This window comes from Suncus etruscus, chromosome 17 (genome assembly GCF_024139225.1).
Source record: "Suncus etruscus isolate mSunEtr1 chromosome 17, mSunEtr1.pri.cur, whole genome shotgun sequence".
In the NCBI taxonomy this organism is placed as follows: Eukaryota; Metazoa; Chordata; class Mammalia; order Eulipotyphla; family Soricidae; genus Suncus; species Suncus etruscus.
In genome coordinates, this window is record NC_064864.1 from 22,739,316 (window position 1) to 22,765,219 (window position 25,904).

A 25,904-nucleotide genomic window follows, 5' to 3' on the forward strand; every position below is an offset into this window, starting at 1 on the left:
TTTTTTTAATCTGATTTAATACAGTTTACAAAATCAGAATTCATCTGACCCTCTGTGTATGTGTTCGAATATAGGCACTTGTCATCTCTAAAAGACCTGTAACTAGAATATTTGGACCAGGTAAAATTGTATAAGGTTGTATTGAATATGCATCTCTTTATGAAAAGGTCAAAACGAATCTGCTTTAATCACTTGGTTATATTTACTATTTGATCTGTTGATTTAAACTGTTGATAGCTTTCTTCCCATGCCATTGAATTCAATTATGTCTTCTCATAGCAGTGAAGTAAATTTAGTTTACGTTGGGTGATTTTTATTTTATTTATACTTATATTTTAAATGAAGAGAGCATTGCAATGCCTAGCAATATTTTCTGAACGTTCATATACATGAAAATATATCAAAAAGTGCTTTTGGAAAATCCTATAAATGGAAATAAAACTTATAAAAAAATCCCGAGACCTGAATCCAAGTTGCTTTCAAGTCTTGAGTGTTCGGTGGGTTTGTAGAAGGGGGGGCTGCCCATCCTGCATCACAGGACTTGAAGTGGCCTTTCCAGTCAAGAGACGGGGACAGAGGTAAACCCTCCCTGCCCAAGGCCCACCAATCTTCAGACCCTGATTTAGTGGCCAATGTCTCTTGTTGACATTTTGGGAGGTCAGAAGTACAGATAGCCTCTGAGAACTAGTTTCAAGTTATGGGCAGGGAGTGTTTCTTTCTGGAGGGAATTTTGTCCCTTGCCTTACTTACGAACTCCTAGGATTTGCCCCCATCTCACATAGCTCCATCCCCCTTCTTCAAAAACAAGAAGTTGGGATCTAGTCCTGATGCAACCACCTCTTTGCTCCCTTTTTAGAGGACAGGCTTCCCAGAGGTGCTAGAGGGGTTATATGGTGCTGAGGGTCAAACTTGGGGTCACATGCATTTAAGGCAAGTGCTCCAGGGCTTTGAACTCACTGGCTCTCTTTATTGCATTCTTAAAGGCCCTGTGACAACACAAAGTTACTGGAACATTACAAATTATCTCCCTGTTTGAAGTACATTAATGAGCAACTGTCTATCTGCAATCCTGACTCCTTACACAGATTCCTGGGGAAGAGTGGAATTTCTCTATTATCAGAGAGAAGCCTGTGAAAATGCTTTCTTTTAAAGCCAGAATAAATGAATGAGCTTTTAGACAAAAAAATTAATTTGGGTTTTTTTTTATGGTGCTGACTCTTCCCATTCTTTGACTCAACCCATCCTAGATCGTGTCACTATAAGGGACCCCACAGGCTTGAGGTTAAATTAAAATATATATCTATATATCTATATATATCTATATCTATCTATATATATATTTATATTTAGCTCAAGAACTGTGCTTTATAAAGTGACTGATAGTTGAGTTTGGGGCATATAATATTTCAACACTAATCCCACCACCAATGCCAACTCTCACCCTCGGTGTTCCTGTATGTACTCTGTCATTCTTCCCCCACGCTCCCCTGCTGCTACCTTGACAGAAACATTAATGTTTGGTGGCTACAGCTTAGATCTCGTGTTTTCAGTGTTGTTTGAGTCTGTGCTTTAGATTTACAGCCTGACCACTCTCCCACATCATCAACAACCATGGCCCCTTCTCCCATTTCTTTCATTTCTCATCCTCTTCCTTCCTGTCTTGGCCCTTGAACCTGTGGAAACCAGGTCATCTTCCCCAAAGGAGGTGGCTAAGACCCATTCACCTGGTACCTGAGCTTGTGAGTGGTAAAGCAGTGGCCACCAGCATATGTGGGCTTGCTGTTAACCCTGGCTCTGACCAGTGCAGATGAAGATAAAGAAAGACTCTTCTCTGCCAGTTTTATTCACTGCATCTTCTTTGAACTGCCCAGAGTTTTCTAAACTGTGTCCTGTTTGGAAGGGCATGTTGGGACCTCCAGGAGGGCTCACAAGCGTGCAGGAGCTCTGTGACTGCAGGGAAAGCCTCAGCTTATCGGCCAACTCTCTTCTCAGAGCCTTAGTTCTGCATAAAGTATGAATCTCCTCCTGCATGTGAACGCTGCTGCTATGCCCTTTGCCCAAACATTCCACAGACCATTACCTCTTGGGGAGGTAATGTTGCACCTCTGCTTGACTACATGGTTTTCTAATGTGGGTAGAGATGGTCAGCACCTTGCCTGTGCCAGGCTGCCATGGAGCTTGTTTTAGGGGGTATGTGCTGACAGGTTCAGAAGGGCACCCTGCCACTAACTGTTCTTCACTCCCATCCCTACCCCCAGCTTCCTGGAAGTACTGGGCTGCCTCTGTGTCAAAAACAAGGGCTTGTTTGAGAATAGGAAACAAAGGAGCCTGGAGGCTGCCAGGGTCACATGTGGGCACCACACAGAGCCACTGAGCAGGGACAGAGGGGTCTGACCCTGGGCAGGGGACTGGGTCAGGGTCCATTCAAAGAAGACCTTCCGGGGCCGGGTAGGTGGCGCTGGAGGTAAGGTGTCTGCCTTGCAAGCGCTAGCCAAGGAAGGACCGCGGTTCGATCCCCCGGCGTCCCATATGGTCCCCCCAAGCCAGGGGCGATTTCTGAGCGCATAGCCAGGAGTAACCCCTGAGCGTCAAACGGGTGTGGCCCAAAAACCAAAAAAAAAAAAAAAAAAAAAGAAGACCTTCCAGCACACCACTTCCCACATCCTGAAACATAATGGAGCAGAGAAAGGGGTCTGAGCTGTATCGGAGCAAAGGCCTCCTGCAGGCCCAGGGGGGAACATGGGCACTTACTTACTTAGAAGGGCCCCAAGTGCACGGAGTAGCTGTGCTGGGGGCAGCAAGGATAGGTGAGAGGACACGGTGACCCTAACACATCAGAGAAGATCCACGAGGGCTTATTCTGAGACAAATGTGTTTTAATGGTTTCCAGCACCCAAGGACAAAAGTGGGGGAGTCTGGGCAGGAGGCGAGCCTATCACAGGAAGTAGGCAGCCAGAGCTGACATCTTGTCTTTGGGCCTACGGGCACTGGGCTTTCCGGGGGGCCGCCGCCCCCGGCCTCGACCTCGGCCTTGCCGCCTCCCTGGGCCCCCACGGTGCATGGGATGGCAGGAAGCTGCGTGTTTCAGCTCCACCAGCTCCTGGAAGATGGGGTCACAGAAGACACAGCCTGTGTGCTGGGTGTCATCTCCAGGAAGCGGAGACTTGGCCTTGTTGAAGTCCACGTCGAGCAGGGCGGCCTCGCAGATGCTGCAGGTGTCCGGCGACACACGAACGCGGTGTGCGTTCTCAAAGCAGTGGGCCACCACATTGCATTTGTTGCAGGCAACCTTCCACTTGGGGCCGGAGGTGGGGTCTAGTACCAGAACCCCACTTTCACACTCCACGCACTGGCCGATGCCCAGCATGCTCAGTGAGTGCTGGCAGGTGGGGTGTGTGCACTCGTTGCAGCCCATGCCTGGCAGAAAGAAGGCAGCCTGGGATATGGCCCATACGAGACACCAGGACCTTGTACTCCACAGAAACATTGCTTAGCCCTGGCTTGCTAGGACCTGCACCCAGCAGTCCCCTGGAGCCATTAATCCTCCTTATCTATGACCTATAACCTAAGGGTCCCTCCCAGGGAGAATGCCGCCCTGAGGCCCTACTGGTGAGGCGGTCAGCTGTCCTGTTCACCCAGATAGCAGGACAGCCTGGTGGAGTGAATTGATGCCTCATTCATGCTTCCTGGAGTCAGGGGGTAGCAGGATATATGGGACACAGCACAGCTAGGGGGAGCACAACTGGCCTGGGGTCTCCCCCTGACTCTTGGCTTAGTGTTCTTGGCTATCGTTGAACACCAGGACTCCTCTGGCTCTCCCTATGGGGTTCTCCCCTTGCTGCACCCTCTCCCTCACCCAGCTAAAGAGGGGGCAGAGCAACTTCACTGCCCAGATCCTGAGCAAGCTGACCTGGACAGGCAGTTGTTATGTGAGTGCTTTTGTCTTACTGCCACAGAGCAGAGGGTCTAGGAGATAAGGGGCTTGTAGTGTGAGAGTGGGGTTTGCCCTGAATGGAGTCAACAGGTGCCTGGGGGCAGGGGGAGGGAATGGGCAGCTGAGGCCCAGGGATATGGAGCTCACCTTTCTTCATATCTCGGAAGGGCGGGTGGTTGGAGCAATAGGGACACAGCGGGTAACTCTTGCCCCGTGAGCCTGAGGACCACAGGACCAGCTCAAAGTCATCCAGGGGGCAGCGCAGCTCCTTGTAGAGCTTGATGGTGCCATTCTGGGGCAGGGTGTAGGTCTCATCGCAGTGGGAGCAGTGTAGGCGGCTGGGCTTGGCCTGTGGCAGCCCAGGAAAGAAGCAAGGTTGCAGAGACCTGACTCTCCCCACCCTCTCACCCACCCCCCTCACATGCACAAAAGTCATAGGAACAGTAGGTGAGCAGAGCAAGTGACATATGTCCTACCTCCATGCTATCTCTCCGGCCCTATGAATTATATTCTTAAGAAACAACAGAGTGGGCCCGGAGAGATAGCACAGCGGCGTTTGCCTTGCAAGCAGCCAATCCAGGACCAAAGGTGATTGGTTCGAATCCCAGTCCCATATGGCCCCCCGTGCCTGCCAGGAGCTATTTCTGAGCAGACAGCCAGGAGTAACCCCTGAGCACCACCAGGTGTGGCCCAAAAACCAAAAAAAAAAAAAAAAAGAAACAACAGAGTGATAGCACAGTGGTAGGGCATTTGCCTTGCACACAGCTAACCCAGGAGGGACTGCAGTTCAATCCCCGGTCCCATATAGTCTCTGTGCCTGCCAGGAGCAATTTCTGAACACATAGCCAGGAGTAACCCCTGGGTATCACTGGGTGTGGCCCAAAAATCAAACAAATAAATAAATTAAAAAAATCAACAGACAGGGCCTTACAGATAGAACAGTGGTAGGGCATTTGCCTTGTATGTAGTCAACCAGGGAGGGACCTGGTTTGATTCCTGGCATCCTATATGGGCCCCAGCCTGCCAGGGTGATTTCTGAGTGAAGTGCCAGGAGTAACCTGTGAGCACCATCAGGTGTGGCTCAAAAGCCAAACAATAAACAAATAAATAAACAAAATGAAAAGAAACGACAGGGGCTGGAGTGATAGCACTGTGGGTAGGGTGTTTGCCTTGCATGTGGCTGACTCAGGTTCAATCCCTGGCATCTCATACGGTCCCCTGGACCTGCCAGGAGTGATTTCTGAAAGCAGAGCCAGAAGTAATGCCTGAGCACTGTTGGTGTGGCCTAAAAAAAACAGACAGCAAAAACCCAGACAGGGGCCAGAGCAATAGTATAGCAGGGAGAGCATTTGCCTTGCATGTGGCCAACCTGGGTTTGGTCCCTGGCATCTCATATGGTCCCCTGAGCCTCTCAAGAGTGATTCCTGAGTAAAGAACCAGAAGTAAGCCCTGAGCACTATCGGACCAAAAACAACAACAACAAAAAAAAACAAAAACAAAAAAAACTCACCAAAAAAACAAAAGACAAAAAAACAAACAGTATGTTGGAAATGTTCCAGGATCATGCAGGAACAGGATGGTGGGGGCTTGCTGGTGAGGATGCTTAACCCTCCCAGTCTGTCTTGTGAGAAAACAGGGGATATAATTTCTGGGTGGCTGATGATAAAGTAGAATCTGCACAGGTGTCAAGTCTGATTCTGTGACCAGCAGAGAAACCACAGCCCTTCCACCCACCTACCTGGATATATTTCATGAACCGGTGGCACTTCCCACAGCGGGAAAGAGGTTTTCCGGTGGCCGCAAGTGGGGAGAAAGACACCTCCATCAGCTCGTCCATGCCTGCAAGCAAGCAGTGGCAAGGGGCTGCAGGAAGGCATCCAGATGGGCTAACCAGAGGCTAGACCCTCACGAAGTGTGAGTGAACACTCCCAGGCCTCAAGGCAGTGGCAACTGTGTCAGAAGGGCAGTGAACCTAGATGTGTGGTGTCCACAGTTTGCACTGGGATCCTCACAACAGCCCTGGGATTGGCCAATGTCCTCGAAACCGAGGCCTGGAGCCCAGATCCCAGATTCCAGATATGGCGGTGGCCCCCTCACAGGACCCTCTGGTGATTAAGCAGAGGACACAGGAGATGCTAGACTTACCGGAAATGGAGTCCACGAAGTAGTGGAACTTCCTTTTGAAGATGTCCAGCGTGTGGCCCAGGACCTGGCGGTAGTCGGCCTTGCCCTGGGCAATGAGGTTTAGCTGCTTCTCCACAGCGCTGCGAATAGTGGGGAGCACCAGCTCCGCATCTGAGTGGGGACAATGCTGTGAGTTCAAGCCATGGCTGAGCTGCAGTGGGTGGCTGCCTGCAGGGATCTGATCTGCCAGGGAGGGCACCCTGTCCCCCTGGAGTCAAGAAAGGCACTTGACAGTCATGTCTATCTATGTTCTGGTATTTCCAGAGGCAACTCTAGGGACATGACATCGCCCCACCAGACGGCACCCTTCACAGAGCCCCTCACTGATGGGAGCTGAGAGGCAGTGAGCTCCTTTCTTCCGCTTTGGACCCTTGTCCTATCGAGCATGGCCGAGCCCCTCTGGGGCAGATCTGGTGGCAGAGGGAGCTGGGACAGGGCCCGCAGAGGGCGTGCAGGTTAATGGGCTGCTGGACACACCGATTTTGTAGTAGCCATGCACCAGCACGATGCCGAGGTTGGTGGGCTTGAGGCGGCGCCCGCTCTCCACCGTGACGTAGTTGCGCTGGCAGATGTTGTTGATATGCACGGGGATGCTGGCGTCCGTGCCTGGAAACACAGGGAGACCCTGGTGTTCCTCACCTCAGGAGCCTGCCCGAAGCTCCCCCTCACCCCCATTTGTGTGGGGCCCCAGCTATGATGCCTCTCCTGGAGTACTGTGCCACTCACTATGCTATTCATATGTTACACACCCTACCTGCAACCCCTCCCTGCACCAGGTGCTTATTCCAGACTCAAGAATTCGGGGCCGGGCCCGGGGAGATAGCACAGCGGTGTTTGCCTTGCAAGCAGCCTATCCAGGACCAAAGGTGCTTGGTTCGAATCCCGGTGTCCCATATGGTCCCCCGTGCCTGCCAGGAGCTATTTCTAAGCAGACAGCCAGGAGTAACCCCTGAGCACCGCTGGGTGTGGCCCAAAAACAAAAACAACAACAACAAAAAAAATTCGGGGCCGGAGAGATAGCACAGCAGTAGGGTATTTACTTTGCATGCAGCCGACCTAGGACAGACCTGGGTTCAATCCCCAGCATCCCATATGGTCCCCCGAGCCTGTCAGAGCGATTTCTGAATGCAGAGCAGAAGTAACCCCTGAACGCCGCTGGGTGTAGCCCAAAAACCAAATAAAAAGAATGAGAGCAGAGGCTCAAGGAGGTACAGGAATTGTGCCAGGGTCACCACAGTGTTTGATCCACCTGTGAGTTATCTGGACCTTCCTGCTTTGGCCCTGGGCCCCCACCCACTCCTGGAGCCAAGGCTTCAGTTCTCAGATGTGAAGCAGCCCCTACACTCACTGCCACATTATCCCCTCCAAAGTCAGGCCTGTTTTACCACTTCTGGATTTCAGGCAATAACCGCCAGGCAGGTCCTTGCCTGGGAGGCACCTGTCTTACTAGTGCCAAGGCCATTGCAGACTTGACATGGCTGGAGGCAGACTTGATGGCTCCCTGCACAGAGAAGCCTCCTGGATGGCACTCAGAGGCCCCAGAGCACAAAGTCCATGCTCCTAACATGAGAGCAGTTATGCTGTGGACCCAGGGGCTAAGTATACCCCCACATGGCCCAGGGAAACTCCAGCAGACTTCCACCATCTTGGATGGGGCAGGCTGACAGCACTGCTGGATCCAGTGTCACATGAATCTCCTTTACTACTAGCCTTGTTGACTCTGGCTAGTGCACACTGCACATATCCACTATGACTAACAGATGCAGTTGGGGAACAGAGCCAATGCTCCACAATTAATGCTCCAGCCAAGGATGCCCATAGGCTGCCTGCAGTGGATAGAGTGGGCTCTGCTCTCCCACATAGGCCACCCCTGTTCTCAGGACCAAACTCAGGTAGAGGCTTGCCTGTGTGATGGGGTGAGAGCACAGAGCCCAGGTATAGAGGTTGGCTGTGTCTCAGCCTTCCAGACACTGTGTCAGGGGTTGGGGGCTATGGTCAGCAGGGTGCCAAGACGCAGTAGTGGCAGGAACACAGGGATGCATGGGAGGGCCAAGGTCATAACCTTGAGGCAGGGAGCAGGTGAGCCTTCCTTGACTGTGAGGGGCCACATTAGTGTCTGCGCCCCACACCTTCACCCCCAGGGGTGCCACTTGAGGACTCTGGTCACACACAGGGTCTGAGTCATGCCACTTTGCTCTCTGGGGCTGGAGTGATAGCACAACGAATAGGGTGTTTGCCTCGCATGCTATCAAACCGCATTCGATCCCTGGCATCCCATATGGTCCCCACCAGTTCCCCAAAGTAATTTCTGAGAGTAGAGCCAGGAGTAATCCCTGAGCACCGCTTGGTGTGGACAAAAAAAAAAAAAACAAACAAACAAAAAAAAAAAATAGGGGCCGGGCGGTGGCGCTGGAGGTAAGGTGCCTGCCTTGCCTGCGCTAGCCTAGGACGGACCGCGGTTCGATCCCCCGGCGTCCCGTATGGTCCCCCAAGAAGCCAGGAGCAACTTCTGAGCGCATAGCCAGAAGTAACCCCTGAGCGTCACAGGGTGTGGCCCAAAGAAAAACCAAAAAAAAAACAAAAACAAAAAAAACCCAAAAATACAAAAATAAAGCTTCTTTGCTTTCTTCACAGGGAAGCAGCACCCACCAATGGTGGTTTCTGGGTGCCTGACTCCAAGACAGACCCAGGCTAGGGGTGTAGGCTCAGAATTCCAACCTGATTTTCCCTATCAATCTATTGTGGGGCATCCTGGGTTCACTCAGCCCCTTGCGGTCAGTATAAATAAGGAGCCATTAGAGAGAGGCCAGGCAGTGTGGCACAGAGCTCACGCAGCAACCCACCGATGCCGTGTTTCTCCATGAGAGTGATGAGCTCAGCCTCCGTCAGGTAGTCGGGCGGGTTCGTCTGCTTCTCCAGCATCTTCACCTCACCCACAGGGAATCTGTCGCCCTTCTGGCAGGTGGGCAGGCTTTCTTCCAGAGGCACGCTTTGCCAGGGCATGATTTCCGTGAAACCTGGCAAGACAGGGAAACCCTGAGACCCTGGGCCTCCCATGCTCGGCTAGGGATGGGGAAGGCGGCCATGGGAGCCGTGGTCCCACCTGGGGAGATGACAGTCTTCCCAGTGCAAGTGAAGAGCTCAGGCCCAACCCGGAAGGAGATGGAGGTCTGCAGGTACTTGCAGTCGTAGCTGACTGTGGCGATGAAGTGGCGGGTGATGTACTCATAGAGGCGCCATGCCTCACTCCCTGCAACAGGCACACAAGTGTCAGCATCTAGGGGCTGCCAGAGCTGGCTGCTCTGGCCTGAGAACAGAGGGGACAGGACAGGATTCCCCAGGACTTTGCAGTCCCCTCACTCCCATGACTTCTATTTCCCCATACTTTCTTCCAAGTGGGCCGCTCGCCATGGGGGCTACCTCCACACCCTGGGATTAAGTCTAAGAGGCTTCTTCTGACCTGCACCTCCCCCTTACCTGTTCACAGCACAGGGTCACCAGCCCTTCAGACAGGAGGAAAGCAGGAGGGGCATCCCTGGGTAATCCCTGACCCTGTATGATCCCACTCTGACAACCCACCACCCCCAGTTGTTTTCTCCTCTGTGCCTGAGTCTCCCCAAAAACCTGCACTGGTTCACAGAAATGCCCTAACTACACTTTCACACTTCACTCTGTCTCTGGCCCAACTCCTACGAGCAGGAGGGGGCAGGAAGAAGCTCTCAAATTGCCAAGGGACTTGATGATAATGTCCAAAGGCACCATGTCTTTAGAGCTTCTTGCCCTTTCCTCCCCAGAACCTTTCAGTGTGTATGTAGGTCCCTTTGTGGTGTGCGAGGGGCACCCCATACCCAATTCGGCCTCGGTGGCAGCCCTCATGGGGGTGATCGGGGGATGGTCACCAGCATCATGGCCTTTCCGGGGACGGTTGATCCCCTCTGTTAACAGCTGCTTCACCTGAGGAAGAGAAGTGTATGCTGGCACAACTGCCACCCAGCTGGTGCCAAGTGTGCCAATTGGGGGCAGGACCCCACGCCACTCACCGTGTCAGCCCAGTAGGGGTGGTTGGCCTGTTGCCGCAGTGGCCCCTTCAGATCAAAGTTCTCGGGGTAGTGGGTGGTCTCGGTCCTCGGGTAGCTGATGTAGCCTTGAGTGTAGAGCCGCTCAGCAGTCTGCATGGCATGCTGGGGACCCATGCCTGAGAGAGAGAGAGACAGAGACAGAGAGAGAGAGGAGAGAGACAGAGAGAGAGAGAGAGAGGGAGGGAGAGAGAAGCTCAAGAACAGCTGATTTCATGCTCTGGGCCTCAGCACTCAGACACCCTCCCAGAAGCAGGAATTCCTGAACTATGAGCCAGGAGCACAATGCTCCTGTCTGGATACCCGTTCTCAAATGCCAAGGCCCTGAATGTGCAGAGGGTACAGGGCTCAACAGTGGCATCCCAGTCATGATAGATTGTCTGCCCACACTGGTGTGGAGTATGAGTGTGTGGCTACAAGAGAGGAGCTATGCTCACCCTCTGTTGGAGCCCCTCGGCGTTTGTCCCCTGGCACCAGGGAGCACAAACTGAGGGTTGTCTCCGCTTCTCCGTTAGCAGAGGCTGGGCCTCAGCTAGAAGCCAGTCACCATCACCCTCTAAAGACCTGGAGGCTCTGTTCTCACAGGACAGTGGCTTCGGCTTCCTGAAGTCTCACGGTAACCACAGTACTTTCAGAGACCCCCAACTTTCCACGTAAGCATGGAAGGGAACATGTGGCACAGAAGGGCATGGAGGGAGATGCCTGGCACAGGTGAAAGCTTGGGAGCTGCCTTGCATTCTCAGGCCCTGGCTGAGCAGTGCTGATAGGGTTCCCACAGAGGAAATGTCCTACACACATACCCAGAGAGGAGCTGGCCACACGCAGCATCTCTACGGTGTTCAGGGCCAAGGGCCTTTGCTTAGCCTTCTCCTTCCTGCTTGTGGACTCCACCTAAAGAGAGAAGATATTGTGACCTGGCCATAGGGCAGAGGGCAGAGATGCCCAATATAAGGAAATGTGATGGCACAAGCTCTGTGTTTTCCATTTGGTCTTCCTGCTCCTCCAACTCCCTCTAACCATGCACTTGAGCAGAGACTTGATGGAATAATTTTTAGGTTCAGGAAAGGAAAATGAGAGTCAATTCTTTTTCTAGAGAATATTTCCAGGAAAGAGAGAACTTAAGGACTATGGGAGTCAAAAGAAGGGGCTACCAAAATCCTAGAAGGCCACAGGAGGCAGTGAGACTTGCAGGAAGCAGAAGCACGGGTCTCTTTGGGGGACCCACCTGCCCCACTGTGCCAAGTGTTGTCCTTAGGAACTCAGAGGATTGTTCTGCCTCCAGTTTGTCAAAATAAGCTAGAGATCAGGTAGGTTTTGTTTTTGTTTATTTTGGGTTTGGGACCACACCTTGTAGTTCTCAGAGCTTACTCCTGCACTCAGAATCTAGCCAGGAGTTTTCAAAACCAAACCCTGAGGTAAATGGAGGTGAGTGTAACAGCCCACCTGGGCTTCCTTCTCCAGCTTGGTCATGTTCAAGAACATCTGTGCGATCTCCCGGTCAAATACTCGCACCCGGGCCCAGTCCAGAAGGAGGCCTCTGTCTTTATCCACGTCCACCTGCAGGGAGAAGGACAAGAGGACACAGGAGAGACAGTAAGATAAGCACACTGCAAGGAGCAGAGGGGATGGGTGGAGCTGGTCGCTGTCTGCAGCTACAATCTACACTTGCTCAGGTAGACACCCTGCCCTGCCTGACAGCAGACATGGGATATCATGAGGGAAGCCAAAATAGAGGCCGGTCCATCCTTAAGTGTAGTCCCATTCTCCACCTCTCCCCTCCTTGTGAGCCCTGGTGAGCTGGGATCAAGGATAGATCCCACCTGGGGCCCCAGCCTTGTTTCTACCAGGTCAGTTCTGTTTTATGTTCTAAATCTTAACAATCTTCTGTGAAGGATTTTATCTGCAGAAAGGATCTAAAAGTTTGAAAGCTGGCCGGGCGGTGGCGCTAAAGGTAAGGTGCCTGCCTTACCTGCGCTAGCCTAGGACGGACCGCGGTTCGATCCCCTGGCGTCCCATATGGTCCCCCACGCCAGAAGCAACTTCTGAGCACATAGCCAGGAGTAACCCCTGAGCGTCACCGGGTGTGGCCCAAAAACCAAAAAAAAAAAAAAAAGTTTGAAAGCTAAAGGCCTAGAGGACAGTTAAGTCTTGTCTGAAAACAGTAGCTAATATTCCCTCAAGGGGTTGTCCTCCCTACACAGGGCTATTCCTGCTCATACAAATCCAGTGCTTCTAGGGATAGTCTTTTTTCTTTTTTCATCATTTGAGCCACACCCGGTGGTGCTCAGGGGTTACTCTTGGCTCTGCACTCAAAGAATCACTCCTGGAAGGCTCAGGAACCATATGGGATGCCAGGGAATTGATGCCAGGTTGGCCGTGTGCAAGGCAAGTGCCCCATCTACTGTACTATCTCTCTGGCCCCTCTAGGAATAATATTAACCTACCCAACTATGAAGGCTGAGGTCCCTTCTCAAGCAGCTAACATGAAAGGGGACTCTCCGAACCTTTACTCCAAAGCTTCAGAGTCCTGGTATCAATAACAAAGGGAAAATGAACCTTGGCCTGGAGCACCCAGTAGGTTTCTGGTTTGAAGGACTGGATCTTATCATGTCTCTCCACGCAGAAGCCCAGAGTAGGAGTTTGACAGGGGCCAAAGGAGATAAGGGAACTGTCGAGATTGCCGTATTTGCCCTGGAAGTACTTGGTCTGAAATCTGCAAGAGGCCAGGAGGTGGAAGGAAGAGAGAGAGTCTGTCAGGCAACTGTGTAAGACCCCATCACTGATTGCCAGTCCCATAAAGGGCTGGGCAGTCAGTGTGCAGAGAAGGCCCGAGGCAATGGCTCCCTACTTAGAAGTGAGGACTAAAGGACATGTTCAGAATGGGTCTGCAGAGAAATACATACATGACAGAACATGGGAGAGAGGCCCAGGATCCTATGCTCCCCCCACTTTTTATATTTTTTTCCAGGCCACAGCCGAGGGGCGTACTGGCATTACTACTGGCTCTGCACTCAGAAATCATTCCTGGCAGGCTTGGGGCACCATATGGAAAGCTGGGGGTGGAACCTGGGTTGGCCACAAGCAAGGTTGCATGTGCCCTACCCGCTGTGCAATCACCCGCCCCCCTCTCCCAAACTCCCCCTTTATTCTTCAAGACCCACAATGTGGACAAACACAAGAATATTGTGGCTGGGCCTGTGTGCTCTGGGTCAGCTAAAGAGATGGTTTTCCTCAGGGTTGGTTACCTATGTAACTATTGCTTGGAGTTTTGTTTGTTTTGTTTTTTGGGCCACACCCAGTGGTGGTGCTCAGGGGTTATTCCTGGCTCTATGCTCAGAAATCGCTCCTGGGGGCCGGAGAGATAGCATGGAGGTAAGGCGTTTGCCTCTCATGCAGGAGGTCATCGGTTCGAATCCCGGCGTCCCATATATGGTCCTCCCGTGCCTGCCAGGAGCAATTTCTGAGCCTGGAGCCAGGAATAACCCCTGAGCACTGCCGGGTGTGACCCAAAAACCACAAAAAAAAAAAAAAAAAAAAAAAAAAAGAAAGAAATCGCTCCTGGCAGGCTTGAGGGACCAGATGGGATGCCAGGGATCTAAACTGGGTCCATTCTAGGTCAGCAGTGTGCAAGGCAAACACCTTATGGCTGTGCTATCACTCCGGCCCCTTGCTTGGAGTTCTGAGTCATACCAGGGCTAGTTGCCTGGAGCAGTTGCCTATAAGGCAAGTACCATAATTCCAGTTCAATCTTTCTGACCCCAGGGTTTCAGATCTATTGACAATCATCTATAGTAGATGAAGATCTTAATTTAGGGCCCAGCAAGGGCAGGGGTTCTGAAGATGGGAAGGCAGTCAATACCTGGTGAAGGCACAGCCTATGCGCAGGTCCAGCTCCTGCCGGGCATCCACTGAGAGGGCCTCGTTGTGGTCTGGCTCACCTAAGCTGGCCATGGCTTTGCAGATGTCCGTGTCGGTGATGGAGCTGAACCTGGCCCGGAACACAGTCTTCTTGTTGCTGTTGGCCTGGTTCATGACAGGCAGCACTGCATCCAGGACCTGGGGAAGGCCGCTGGCTGTTTATTGCTTCCTGCTGCTCCACACCTCTGTGAGGCCTGCTGCCTCTTGGGCCTCAGCTGGCCCTATGGGGTCCCCCACCTGGCTTCCTCCTGCCACCCACGCTCTTCTGACTGCCTGGTTCCAGTCCCACCAGACCAGGAGATGCTATTGCCAGAGGGGCCAGGTCTACCCTGCTTGCCCCACTTCCCCTTCCAGAGGACAGTGATGTGCTGGGAGGGTGGGTGGAATCCTGTGATGGAAAAGACGGGGGAGCAGACACAGGGGGGAGGATGAGGTGCGGGTGACTCCGCCTGAGGGCGGCTCTGGGCTGAGCACAGAGAGGGGTCCTGGAGCCAAGACTCACTAAGCAGCCTGTGCAGAGGGAGGGGTCGCCGCTGGAGCCTGGCCATGCAGCTTCTTTACAGGGAAGCGGCTTCCGTTCTGGGGGGAGAAAGCCCTGTGAGCAGCCCCCATTCTCCAGCCCCAAACTCAAAGCCCCCCTCAGAGGGAGGAGCAGCCCTGCAGGGGGAGAGAACAGGAATGGGCCTCTGGGATGAGACAAAGATGGCTCAGGGTTTGTTGTCTTTTGGGGCCACACCGGCAGTGCTCAGGGGTTACTTCTGGCTCTGCGCTTAGAAATTACTCATGTCAGGCACGGGGGACCATATGGGATACCCTAGCCACTGTGCTATCATTCTGGACCCCTGGATGGCTGTTTGCTGTGGTTGCAATGCTGGAATTTAGGGTGCCCCACACTTCTTCACTGTATTGGATTTCTAGAGGTATATCAGGTCTGGGGAAAACTGGGGATGCAGAGACAGGAGGGCAACCCCACAGACTGGCAGCCTGCAGTCACAAGCAGTATAGTCTGTTGCCTACCCATTCCTGCTCCCCACTTTCCCTTAAGGAAGGCTTGCTCAGGTGAGGGCCCATAAAAGGATGGAGGTGGTGGTGTATGCCAGCACAGGTTCAAGGGAACCAGGGTGGTAAAAATACCCTTTCATGGCTGGAGTATTAGTACAGCAGGTATCAGAACTCAATCTCTCACACTCCATATGGTCCCCTGAGCCCGCCATGAGTGATCCCTGAGAGCAAAGCCAGGCATGAGCACAGAGTACTGCCAGGCATGATCCAACATCCAAACAAATAAAAACCACCCTCTCCTGAAATCCTGCCCACCCTTCGCACCTTGGCCCACATGCTGTGTCCATCACAAAGTAGGTCATGTGCCTGCCCTCTATCCAGCCTGCACTTTATGAGCTACCTAGAACTTCCATAATACAGGGATGAGGCACTTCTTAGCCAAGAAAACTGATGACCTACTCTAGCTCCAGGTATGGTGAGACTTTGGCAAGGGGCAGTCTGGGGTGGGTGGCAGGAAGGCCAAAGGAAGGACCCCCGGGGGCTGCACCCTCACCTCAAAGCAGATGTTCTCCCCCTCCTTGTCGCAGTCCAGCCACAGCACGATGTAGTCGCAGCCTTTGCCTTCCACCTGCCACACACATGGGTTGACTCGCACCTTCCACAGTCTGGCCCCCACCCCGGCACCCTTGTCTGGTGTGTGTGTGGGTCCAGGCTCATTCCCACGTAGAACCACCCTAACCCGGGCAGGAGTCAGGCTAGTAAGGGCAGCCAGCTGTGGCTAGGCTGGCTTAACCACTGAGAAAATCCTTAGTTCAGACCTGCTATTTTTGGCTTAAAACAAACAAACAAACAAAAAAACCCCAACCTATACATAGGACATGGTCTTCACCCTCAAACTGCAGAGAAAAGGCTTCAGTGAAATCCCTTATTAACAACAGTTGTCTTGGATAGTATGATCTGTCTGTTCTATTTTCACCTGTGTTTTGGGGTGATACCTAGCTGTGTTTACAGGCTGCTACTGGCTCAATGCTAGAACATGTGGCAGCAATGTTCAAACCCAGAGCTCCTGCATACATGGCATGACCAGGCCTTTGAGTCATATCCCTGGCTCCTCCTTTGGATATTTTTCAGAATGTGTATTTGTTTTTAATTAGAAATTAATTTGTTTTTAATTAGAAAAATTAGAAAAAAAATTTAATTTGTTTTTAATTAGAAAAACCACTACCAACACCAACAAAGAAACACTATTTCAGCCTTCCTGGTTGTACCTGGTATTAACAGGCACCACTGGCTGACAGGCTGTGTGTTGTGGGGTGGAAGGTTGCATGTGGAGCCTTCCATGTCCCAGGCATGTGCTCTAGCCCTTTGCACTATCTCCTTGGCCCAATAAATGACTTAAAAGAATTCCTGTTTTCTAGGGCTGAGTGGCAGGAGTACTTGGGCTGGCTGTGGCTTTGTGGGGAGGAGAAGGTCTGAAGGGAAAAGGCTTCTATGTCCAACCAAGATGGGGTGAAGGGTCTGAAAGATTCATACCAGCTGTGGTACAGGGAGCCTTTACCCTCTCACACACCTGCAGGAACTTCACCATATTCAACTTGGGGTTAGCTTCTTTCTTCTCTGTTGGGGCCTGGCTGAAAAGCTCTGCAGGGTCTACTTTGTCCCATTTGTTGTACTTTCCTACAAACCACAGAAATAATGACACTGGAATCAGCTTCCACCACCCACAGGTGCTTGACTTCGGGGAGGTTATCACAGCCCTAGAATGATGCTGATGGTCTAGCCTTGTCAGGGAGGAAAGGAAGGATCAGAGAACAATTTGCCCAAGAAACCTTTAGCTGGCGGCTGGGCCAGGCCTTCCCACTAGGCTGGAGCTCAGCTCTAGCCTGTGGTTGGAAGCTCCATTCCTAGGCTGACTTGCTTTGTAAGAGCTAAGGACTCCATGCTTGGTCTTCTCTGCTGACTTGGATTTCTTGAACTTTCTCTATACCCAGCATTTGACCCTAGGCACAAGACAGGCACTCGGCTGATGCCCATGGATTATTGATTTCTGGACTCTGTGACTAATACACTTGTTGTTGTTTCTACTCGGGGCCCAGTGTTTGCATACTCAGCCTTGGGCATTCTTTTGGGTCCCACTGTTCACTATAGGAAAGAATGGGATCAAAATTCAAAGTATGGGAGCCAAATTCAAGTCCTCATGCCCCAACTACTGGCTCTGGTAATACTTGGAGCTTGGCCACACAACCAATGTTCCTGTCATCAAGCCTTTCCTATCACCGTTAAGCCTTTCCTATCACGTGGAGCCTTGGGCCAATCTGATAAATGAATAGCACTGTCATTAGACATGCAAAACTTTAGGGGGATCCGGCCCAGCCCAGCCCAGGAGCCAGGGGGGTTCGTTGAAGGTTAACCATGTGGTCCTGCCCTTGCCCTAGCAAATCACACCAATGCCAGCCCTTTCATATTAATGCTCTGAGAATAGCCTGTGACAACTGAACAGTGATGCCTGGCAGTAGCAGTCTCTCCCAGGTGCTTCTAGAGCTGGCACTATCTCCAATTTGCACAGTATGGTACCCAGGGAATTAGTTGACTGAGGGCTACTGCTGGCATAAAGACCCAGGAACACTGAACTCCAATTGTGGGTACTCAGCACGACCCCCGAGGCACTCACTGCTCACTGGCTGCTGGCTTCAGAACTCATGGCTTCTGGACAACTCTCTCTGCCTCTAAGTAAACCATGGACAGCTGTGCAGGGCAGCAGGATGAGGGTGAATAGGATGCAGAGGGGACTCACCCAGAAAATCCAGAGTCATCACGTGACCACAGACGGACGTCATCTTGAAGCGGACGGTCTGGCCAGCAAAGGTGCCAGTGTACTCATGCACTGAGCAGGTTCCGTTCAGACCTTTATGTGAGGACATGTTCCCTGAGAGGAAAGGTGATAAAGGCTAGTCCAAGGAGCTTCAGACGTCTCTGAGGAGCCCGGAGTCCCCTGATCAAGAAGTCATTAAAAATTTCTCGGGCCAGCATGGGTCAAACCACAACTAAATAGGCAGTGCAAAATGGAACAGATAGACTCAGACCCCTCCCTGCATCTCTACTTCTAAATAGAATTTTTTTTTTTTGGTTTTTGGGTCACACCTGGCAGCACTCAGGGGTTACTCCTGGCTCTGTGCTCAGAAATTGCCCCTAGATCAGGAGGCCATATGGGATGCTTGGAATTGAACCTGGGTTCATCCTGGGTTGGTTGCATGCAAGGCAAACACCCTACCGCTATGCTATTGTTCTGGCCCCTCAAGTTTGAATTTTATTCAGAGCAGCTAAAGCACAGCCTAATTGTCAAATATCCCAGTGTACTTTCCATTAATAACCCCTTAGACAAACTCTCTAGACCTCTGGTCATTGGATGACACCTTGGGGGCTTTTTCTTTCCTTTCAAAATCCTAGTCTGCTGTCCTAGTCTCTCTATTCACTTAACTTTGACTTGGCTTTCTCTATTCACTTAGACCAAAAGAAGGTCCAGATGAGAGTCTGCCACTTGTGGGAATGCAGCATCCAAACTGTCCTGCTTTTCTGAGACTGAAGCAGCAGCACCTACCAACCAGAGGGGCCAAAGAGAGTGGGGAGGGGGCAGTGTTCCCTTTTCTAGTGCCCTCATCGCTGGATGGTCCCAGCCCAGGCTTGACTTAGCAGCTCTCGAGTAGCATGAGATGTATGGGTTGTGTGCCCACAGCATAGCCTCAGACAAATCAGAGCAGACTTGTAATTCTGTCTTCTTCTTTCCCCAGCAGCTCTCCCTCTGTGGACATTCTTAGGCTGTTTTCAGCTGCTTATGACCAACAACCCAACAAGCATTGTGGGGACAGTGGCCTGTGGAGATAGTACCTTCCTGTCTACCACTATGAACCACTGTCTGCATTTTTTCAGAGCTTTGGTCCTTCCTCACCACATTCACTGTGGCAGCAACTGTGTCCCTGAGTGACCAACAGAGAGAATGTAATTAATGATATCTGACATCTGCTGTCCAGAAGCCTGGAGCCACCCTTCAGAAAAGGATTCACACTTAGAGGTCAGTCACAGAAGGGGGAGGGTCTTCCATACCTCGAGAGAGGATTTTGGCAATGGATTGGGCCAAGGATGGCTTTTCTGCCACCATGAGCACGGTCTTCATCTCCGAGTGTTGTCAGGACCTCCAGCCCATACACTTGTTTCAGAGAATGGCAGGTCAGAAACGGCACTTCTTCAACTCTACAGAGAAGAATGGCAGGAAATAGCAGTGCTTCTATTAACCGGATATCAAGGAAACTCACTTTAAAACCCAAGCAAAATACAAACCTAAGGGGGGAGGAAGGAAAATGAGGGAAACTTGAACATATCCACATCCAAACCACCAAACGGATTGACTGGCAGTTTGGATTCATTGGGGAGTAGCTGAAGGGGGTCTGTAAATCTCACTTAATCCTGCCCCTGCATCCACAGGCATTTGGCCCTGGATAACAAGCTGGGCAGAGTGGCTATGGGATTCCTCCAGGGCTTCAATGTGGCTTCCCCTCAAGAGGGATTCCTACCCCCCACCCAGATAAATGCCTTGCTTCAGGGTCTGTCCCCTGGACCTTCCATGTCCGGCTGACTGCTTCTGGTACCCACCACTAACTCTGCTGAAAGAAGGGACTTCTAAGGCTGTACTCCCTGCTGGGGGAGTTTCAGTTCTACCAGAGTTTCAAGGGCCCCCTCTTCCCTGCCTCTGCCTCCCACCACAAAGAAGTTAGGAACCAGAAAGGGAAACTTTCAGGAAGAAAACTGCTCTGAGAAGATTTCAGAAAGAAGAGAAGAGTTTTGTACTGAACATTTTTGCCATGTCAGTTATTCAGAATGTTATAAAATAAGTGGATAGAAATCCAAGTGTAACCCTTGCCAGAAATGTATCATGATAACAACAAACTGGGTATCACGCAGTACCTGCCAATACCTGTGGTGGTGGCACTGCCACTGTTCTGCCCTATAAGTGGAATTGTAAGGAGAGGTGATCAGAACTCAAGAACTTGTACTTGAATCCAGGCATGTTGACTGTAGACTATTGTATACCAGGGGTCTCAAACTTGTGGCCCGCGGGCTGTTTGCAGCCCTCCGTACAACATTTTGTGGCCCTGCTCTAGAGGAATCTTTTTTGCTTTGTTTTGTTTTAGTTGTTTGGTCACACCCACCAATGTTCAAGGCTTACTACACTCAAGGATCACCCCGACTTTGCCTCCTGCGGCCCCCAGGTAAATTGAGTTTGAGACCCCTGGCTAAGCTTCATCTATGCTGCCTAGACTTGTGGTCCAGGGCCTTGCCAATAACACCCACCATAGTATCTGCCATCTAGTGTTCTGCCCAGCCGTCAAGAATGTGTACTTTTGGGGCCTGGAGAGATAGCACAGCGGTGTTTGCCTTGCAAGCAGCCAATCCAGGACCAAAGATGATTGGTTCGAATTCCGGTGTCCCATAGGGTCCCCCGTGCCTGCCAGGAGCTATTTCTGAGCAGACAGCCAGGAGTAACCCCTGAGCACCACCGGGTGTGGCCCAAAAACCAAAAAAAAAAAAAAAAAAAAAAAAAAAGAATGTGCTCTTTAGGGGCTGGAGCGGTGGAGCAAGCGGTAGGGCATTTGCCTTGCATGCATGCACTGAACTAAGACGACCGTGGTTCGATCCCCCAAGCCAGGAGTGATTTTTTTTTTTGTTGTTTTGGTTTTTTTGGCCATACCCATTTGATGCTCAGGGGTGACTCCTGGCTAAGCACTCAGAAATCGCCCCTGGCTTGAGGGAACCATATGGGATGCTGGGGAATCGAACTGCGGTTCTTCCCTTGGCTAGCGCTTACAAGACAGACACCTTACCTCTAGCGCCACCTCGCCAGCCCCTCCAGGAGCGATTTCTTTCTTTCTTTTTTCTTTTTTAGGTTTTTGGGTCATACTAGGCAGTGCTCAGGGGCTACTCCTGGCTCCACGCTCAGAAATTGCTCCTGGCAGGCTCAGGGAACCATATGGGACACCAGGATTTGAACCAATGACCTTCTGCATGAAAGGCAAACGCCTTACCCCCATTTTATCTCTCCGGCCCCATCCCAGGAGCGATTTCTGAGCACATAGCCAGGAATAACCCCTGAGCATCACTGGGTGTGGCCCAAAATCCAAAAAGAAAAAAGAAAAAAGAAAGGAAGGAAGGAAGGAAGGAAGGAAGGAAGGAAGGAAGGAAGGAAGGAAGGAAGGAAGGAAGGAAGAGACTGTGCACTTTAAGTCAGGGGCTTTGTTTGGGCTACTCTGTGAATGATTAGGAAAAGGTACTAGTCAATAAATAAATATGCAGAAGAGCAATTTTACCAACTAACAGTATGATTAGTCTTCTAGATTTCTAAAATTTCAAACCTGACTTTTAAGTCTAGGAGAATTACAAACACTCTCCCCCGCCATGGTCAAGGTTCCTACATGGTTTACATTTCTGATACTCTTCCTTCATATCTAAGCATACTAGGCACTTTATTCAGAGCAGTTAATGGATTTTCCTGTAAAGTTCCTTTTATTTTGGGGGTCCCACACACCTCTTGTGGTCAGGACTTACTCCTGGCTCTGTACTCAAGGATCATTTCTGGCAGGCTTGGGGGACTATGTGGGATGCTAAGGATAGAACCGAGGTTGGTCACATTCAAGACAAGCTCCCTACCTGCTGTACTAATGTTCTGGTTCCAAGTTGTCTTTAGACGGGAACATTTTGCTTAAGCATTGTCAAAGGGACTGCTTTGTTTCTCCAGCACTTGGGGTACAACTGGGAGAGGTACACTTGCATACAGGTGTGCCAGCATCACTCCCAATTTCACACACTTGCTTTCCTGGCAGGCTGTAATTGCTTCTCCATATATACTACCTGCCAATCTCCTGCAGCTCATTTTAAAAGTTTTGTTCATAAGCCAAGAGCGATTTCTGAGTGCAGAGCCAGGAGTAACTTCCTGAGCATCATCGGGTGTGGCCCCAAAACAAAACAAACAAAAGTTTTGTTCAACATTTTAGACTTAATTTTTTTTTTTTTTGTGGTTTTTGGGTCACACCCGGCAGTGCTCAGGGATTATTCCTGGCTTCACGCTCAGAAATTGCTCCTGGCAGGCACGGGAAACCATATGGGACGCCGGGATTCGAACTGATGACCTCCTGCATGAAAGGCAAACACCTTACCTCCATGCTATCTCTCCGGCCCTAGACTTAATTTTTTAAAATAATTTTTATTTAAACACCTTGGTTACAAACATGATTGTGGTTTAAATTTTATCCAAGTATTTTCTAACATTCTGAGTAACTCAATTATATGTGATAAGGACACAGGTCCATGGCATCCTGGGGAAAGGGATTATGATGCTGATTTGGTACAACTACCTCAAAGATAAACATCTAAGACTCAGAAAACAGTTTTCAAAGGTAAGAGTTGGGGTTGAAACACTTGCTCCCAGCTGGGTGAAAACATTGTATTTTCTCTTCGAACCACACCAGGTTTAGCCTCTTAAATGAGTTCTGGTTTTAGCTGTAATGAATGTTTGGTAAGTAATGCTGAGTCTCCCTATTTTTAAATTAAGGCACATCGAAGGTTGAGCTTCAAACCACTGAGGACAAAGGCTGAAAGTGATAGTTTGCAAACTTCATTATGTACTTACTCTCTTAGGCCTTTTGCTGTACCAACACTACTGACCTAAGTTTTTGCTTTTTTAATGGGGAGAGAGGACTTCCAAGCTAATTAAGGGCACTTGGGGCCACTTCCAGTGATATTCGCCCAGGTGGGGCAGCAGTTCAGTGCTAACACCCAAGGACAGGGTGCTACTTGGGCCCTGGGTGCCAGGGACCAACAAGGCTACCCTAGAGGTACTCAGAGGCCTCTAGGAATTGTATCTGGGTCAGATGCGTGTAGCATACAGGCTCTAATTTTTGTACTCCCCCTGGTCTTTCTGCTTAAAAATACGCTGTTTGAGGGCAAGGTCCTACAGTGGTATGAAAGGCTGTAGGTGACATCAGTGCTAAGGATTGACTTTACGCCTTCACACGGACAAGGCATGTTGTCTACCACTTGAGCCATAGTCCTAGTCCTGTAAGATTTTTTTTTTTCTTTCAGTTTTTGGATCACACTCAACAGTGTTCAGGGCTTCATCCTGGCTCTGCGCTCAGGGATCACTCCTGGTGGGCTCAGGGGATCAAACCTGGGTTGGCTGTAAGGCAAATGGCCTACTTGTGCTACTGTTCCAGTCCCAGAGTTTGTTTTCAGAAAAAGCTTAAAGAGGGGCCGGCGAGGTGGCACTAGAGGTAAGGTGTCTGCCTTGCAAGCGCTAGCCAAGGAAAGGACCTCGGTTCGATCCCCCGGCGTCCCATATGGTCCCCCCAAGCCAGGGGAAATTTCTGAACGCTTAGCTAGGAGTAACCCCTGAGCATCAAACGAGTGTGGCCCCAAAAACCAAAAAAAAAAAAAAAAAAAAAAAAAAAAGGAGATTATTTCTATAACCTCCTAGAACAGAAAGTTCTAGTAAATGGGGAAAACTGGGTTGTTTCCAATAATCAACATGGTGTGTCTTGTGTCAATCTAGTTTCTTTTGTTGTCTCCTAAGTGCTAAGTCTGGTCTGTCCTTTCAGCAAGTGCTAAAATGCGGACAATAAAACAGCAGATTGAGACTATAATGACTGAAAGTGACTAGGAGCAGTTGACCATTACTTACTGGCTGTAGGATTAATGGTCCGTGCCCTTGGCCGGCCAACCAGTAACATCATCTCCCAGAAGTGTTCTAGAGCTGGTGGACTGGGTTGGAAGAGTGCAAACAATTCTCAGTCATGAATTATTCACTATGTTGTCAAATACCTACAGAATCGGGAACTGAAAGAAATCTTTTTTGCTTGTTTGTTTTGGGGCCATACCTGTGGTGTTCAGGGGGCTCCTCAGAGGTTGGGGGTTATTTTTCCTTTTCTTTTTGTTTTCTGGGGCCACAGCCAACAATGCTCAGTGCTTACAGCTGGCTCTGTGCTCAGGGATAACTTTGGCAGGGCTTGTGGGAGGGAGATCATACAGTGGTGCCAGGGCTCAAACCATTGGCACACTTGAGGCAAAGATCTTACTCTGTACTAAACCTCTCCATACCTCCAGAATTTGAAGGTATCTTCAGAAGATGCTCAGAGGATTGAACGGGGCCTGGACCTCCAGCAAGCGGAGCAAGTGCCCAGCCCTTTGTGCTCTCCTCCATCCATTAAACAATTTCTTAAACTCCTCTCTCCTGGGTGTCCCTTTGAAATGAAGCCATGCTAAAAACCCGACAGCACCACCAGCCTTAAAATCGTCTGCTTATCAGCCCACAGAGGTTCAGAACGGCCACTGGGATCAGATGACCTTCGCCAAGGCCGACCACCCACCCAGCCCTGATTCCCAAAGACAGAGAGTTGGGGAGACGGAGATGAGATCAGGCCTGCCTAGGCAACATCACCCGCATCTAGATGAAGTGTGTGTGTGTGGGGGGAAATCCGTTCACACCCGAACCCGGGTCTCCCCACCGTCGACAACTCACAGACCCAGGGAGGGACTCCTGCACCGCCTCGCTCAGCTGCCTCAGTTTCCCCTCCTGGTGCAAGGGGCCCGGGCCAACACCCCACACCTTGCAAGCAGGGCAGGGCGGCAGGGGTCACCGCAGGAGACTCAGAGAAGGGCCGGCTGGTCCCGGTCGCTCACCCGCAGCCCCACCGCTCTTGGGTCCAGCTCCAGCCACAGCCAAGCTCCCTGGGCCGACACCGGACACCCCGACTTCCGTGTCCGACCGCCGCCGGCGTCCCCCCGTCCGCCGTCTTGCTGTCCCCGCTCCGCGCGTCGGTTAGTTCCGCGGCTCGCGGGTTCCGGGGAAGAAAGAGGGTGACAGCTCTTGACAGCTGTCAGGTCATGACGAGTGGGGGATCACCGTGCCAGCGTGTGTGTTGCTATAAACAAGACAGAAAAAAAGGGTGGGGGGCCCAGAGCGGTGGCGCAAGGGGTAGGGCGTCTGTCTGCCTTGCACGTGGCTGACCCAGGATGGACCTGGGTTCCATTCCCGGGGTCCCATAGGGTCCCCCAAGCCAGGAGCGACTTCTGAGCGAATAGCCAGGAGTAACCCCTGAGCGTTACCGGGTGTGGCCTAAAAAGCAAAGGCAAAAACAAAACGAACAACAACAACAACAAAATCCCAGAAAGAATAGATATCACTTAATATCACTCAAAAGATGTGAGTAGAGTAGGCTTTAAAAAAAATAAAACAGGGCCGGGCGGTGGCGCTGGAGGTAAGGTGCCTGCCTTGCCTGCGCTAGCCTAGGACGGACCGCGGTTCGATCCCCCGGCGTCCCTTATGGTCCCCCATAAGGGGACCCTCAGGAGCGACTTCTGAGCGCATAGCCAGGAGTAACCCCTGAGCGTCACAGGGTGTGGCCCAAAAACCAAAAAAAAAAAACAAACAAAAAAAAAAAAACGTGTGGGGTCGAAGAGATGGCACAGCGGTAGCGCATTTGCCTTGCAAGCGCTGACCCAGGACCAATGGTGGTTCGAATGCCAGGAGTGATTTCTGAGCAGAGAGCCAGGAGTAACCCTTGAGCATCGCCGGGTGTGCCCCCCCCCCAAAAAAAGTGCAGGGGCCGGAGAAATAGTATGGAGATAGGGCGTTTGCCTTGCATGCAGAAGGACGGTAGTTTGAATCCCGGCATCCCATAAGGTCCCCCGAGTCAGCCAGGAGCTATTTCTGAGCATAAAGCCAGGAGTAACACCTGAGCACTGCC

The 25,904-nt window shown here is 51.2% G+C and overlaps 1 protein-coding gene across 3 annotated transcripts; it reads right to left on the reverse strand.

Annotated features, from left to right (window-relative positions):
- Positions 1–2,855: 2,855 nt before the first annotated feature.
- On the reverse strand, positions 2,856–24,900 carry TOP3B (DNA topoisomerase III beta). Of its 3 annotated transcripts, XM_049790651.1 has the most exons (18): positions 24,764–24,900; positions 19,216–19,362; positions 17,909–18,040; positions 16,685–16,791; positions 15,668–15,742; positions 14,054–14,250; positions 12,751–12,907; positions 11,638–11,751; positions 10,995–11,085; positions 10,159–10,313; positions 9,967–10,072; positions 9,222–9,368; positions 8,962–9,135; positions 6,596–6,724; positions 6,080–6,229; positions 5,673–5,773; positions 4,082–4,283; positions 2,856–3,417 (listed from the first exon to the last, which is right to left on the reverse strand). In XM_049790651.1, exons 2-18 carry the CDS (start codon positions 19,283–19,285, stop codon positions 2,936–2,938), a joined length of 2,589 nt encoding a protein of 862 aa, XP_049646608.1. In that variant the 5' UTR covers positions 19,286–19,362; positions 24,764–24,900; the 3' UTR covers positions 2,856–2,935. The 3 variants fall into 3 exon arrangements, with proteins under 3 accessions (XP_049646608.1, XP_049646607.1, XP_049646609.1); XM_049790650.1 differs by lacking the exon at positions 24,764–24,900 and having other exon boundaries at positions 19,216–19,410; XM_049790652.1 differs by lacking the exons at positions 15,668–15,742; positions 16,685–16,791; positions 17,909–18,040; positions 19,216–19,362; positions 24,764–24,900 and adding an exon at positions 14,615–14,843.
- Positions 24,901–25,904: the final 1,004 nt, after the last annotated feature.

Excerpts from the sequence above, each read along its gene's own strand:
- TOP3B (XM_049790651.1), bottom strand. The coding sequence starts at position 19,285 with ATGAAGACCGTGCTCATGGTGGCAGAAAAGCCATCCTTGGCCCAATCC. Across the intron at positions 9,369-9,966 it reads TGCCACCGAGGCCGAATTGG|GGAGTGAGGCATGGCGCCTC; the intron begins GTATGGGGTGCC and ends TGCCTGTTGCAG. Across the intron at positions 5,774-6,079 it reads CTTCGTGGACTCCATTTCCG|GCATGGACGAGCTGATGGAG; the intron begins GTAAGTCTAGCA and ends GCTTGCTTGCAG.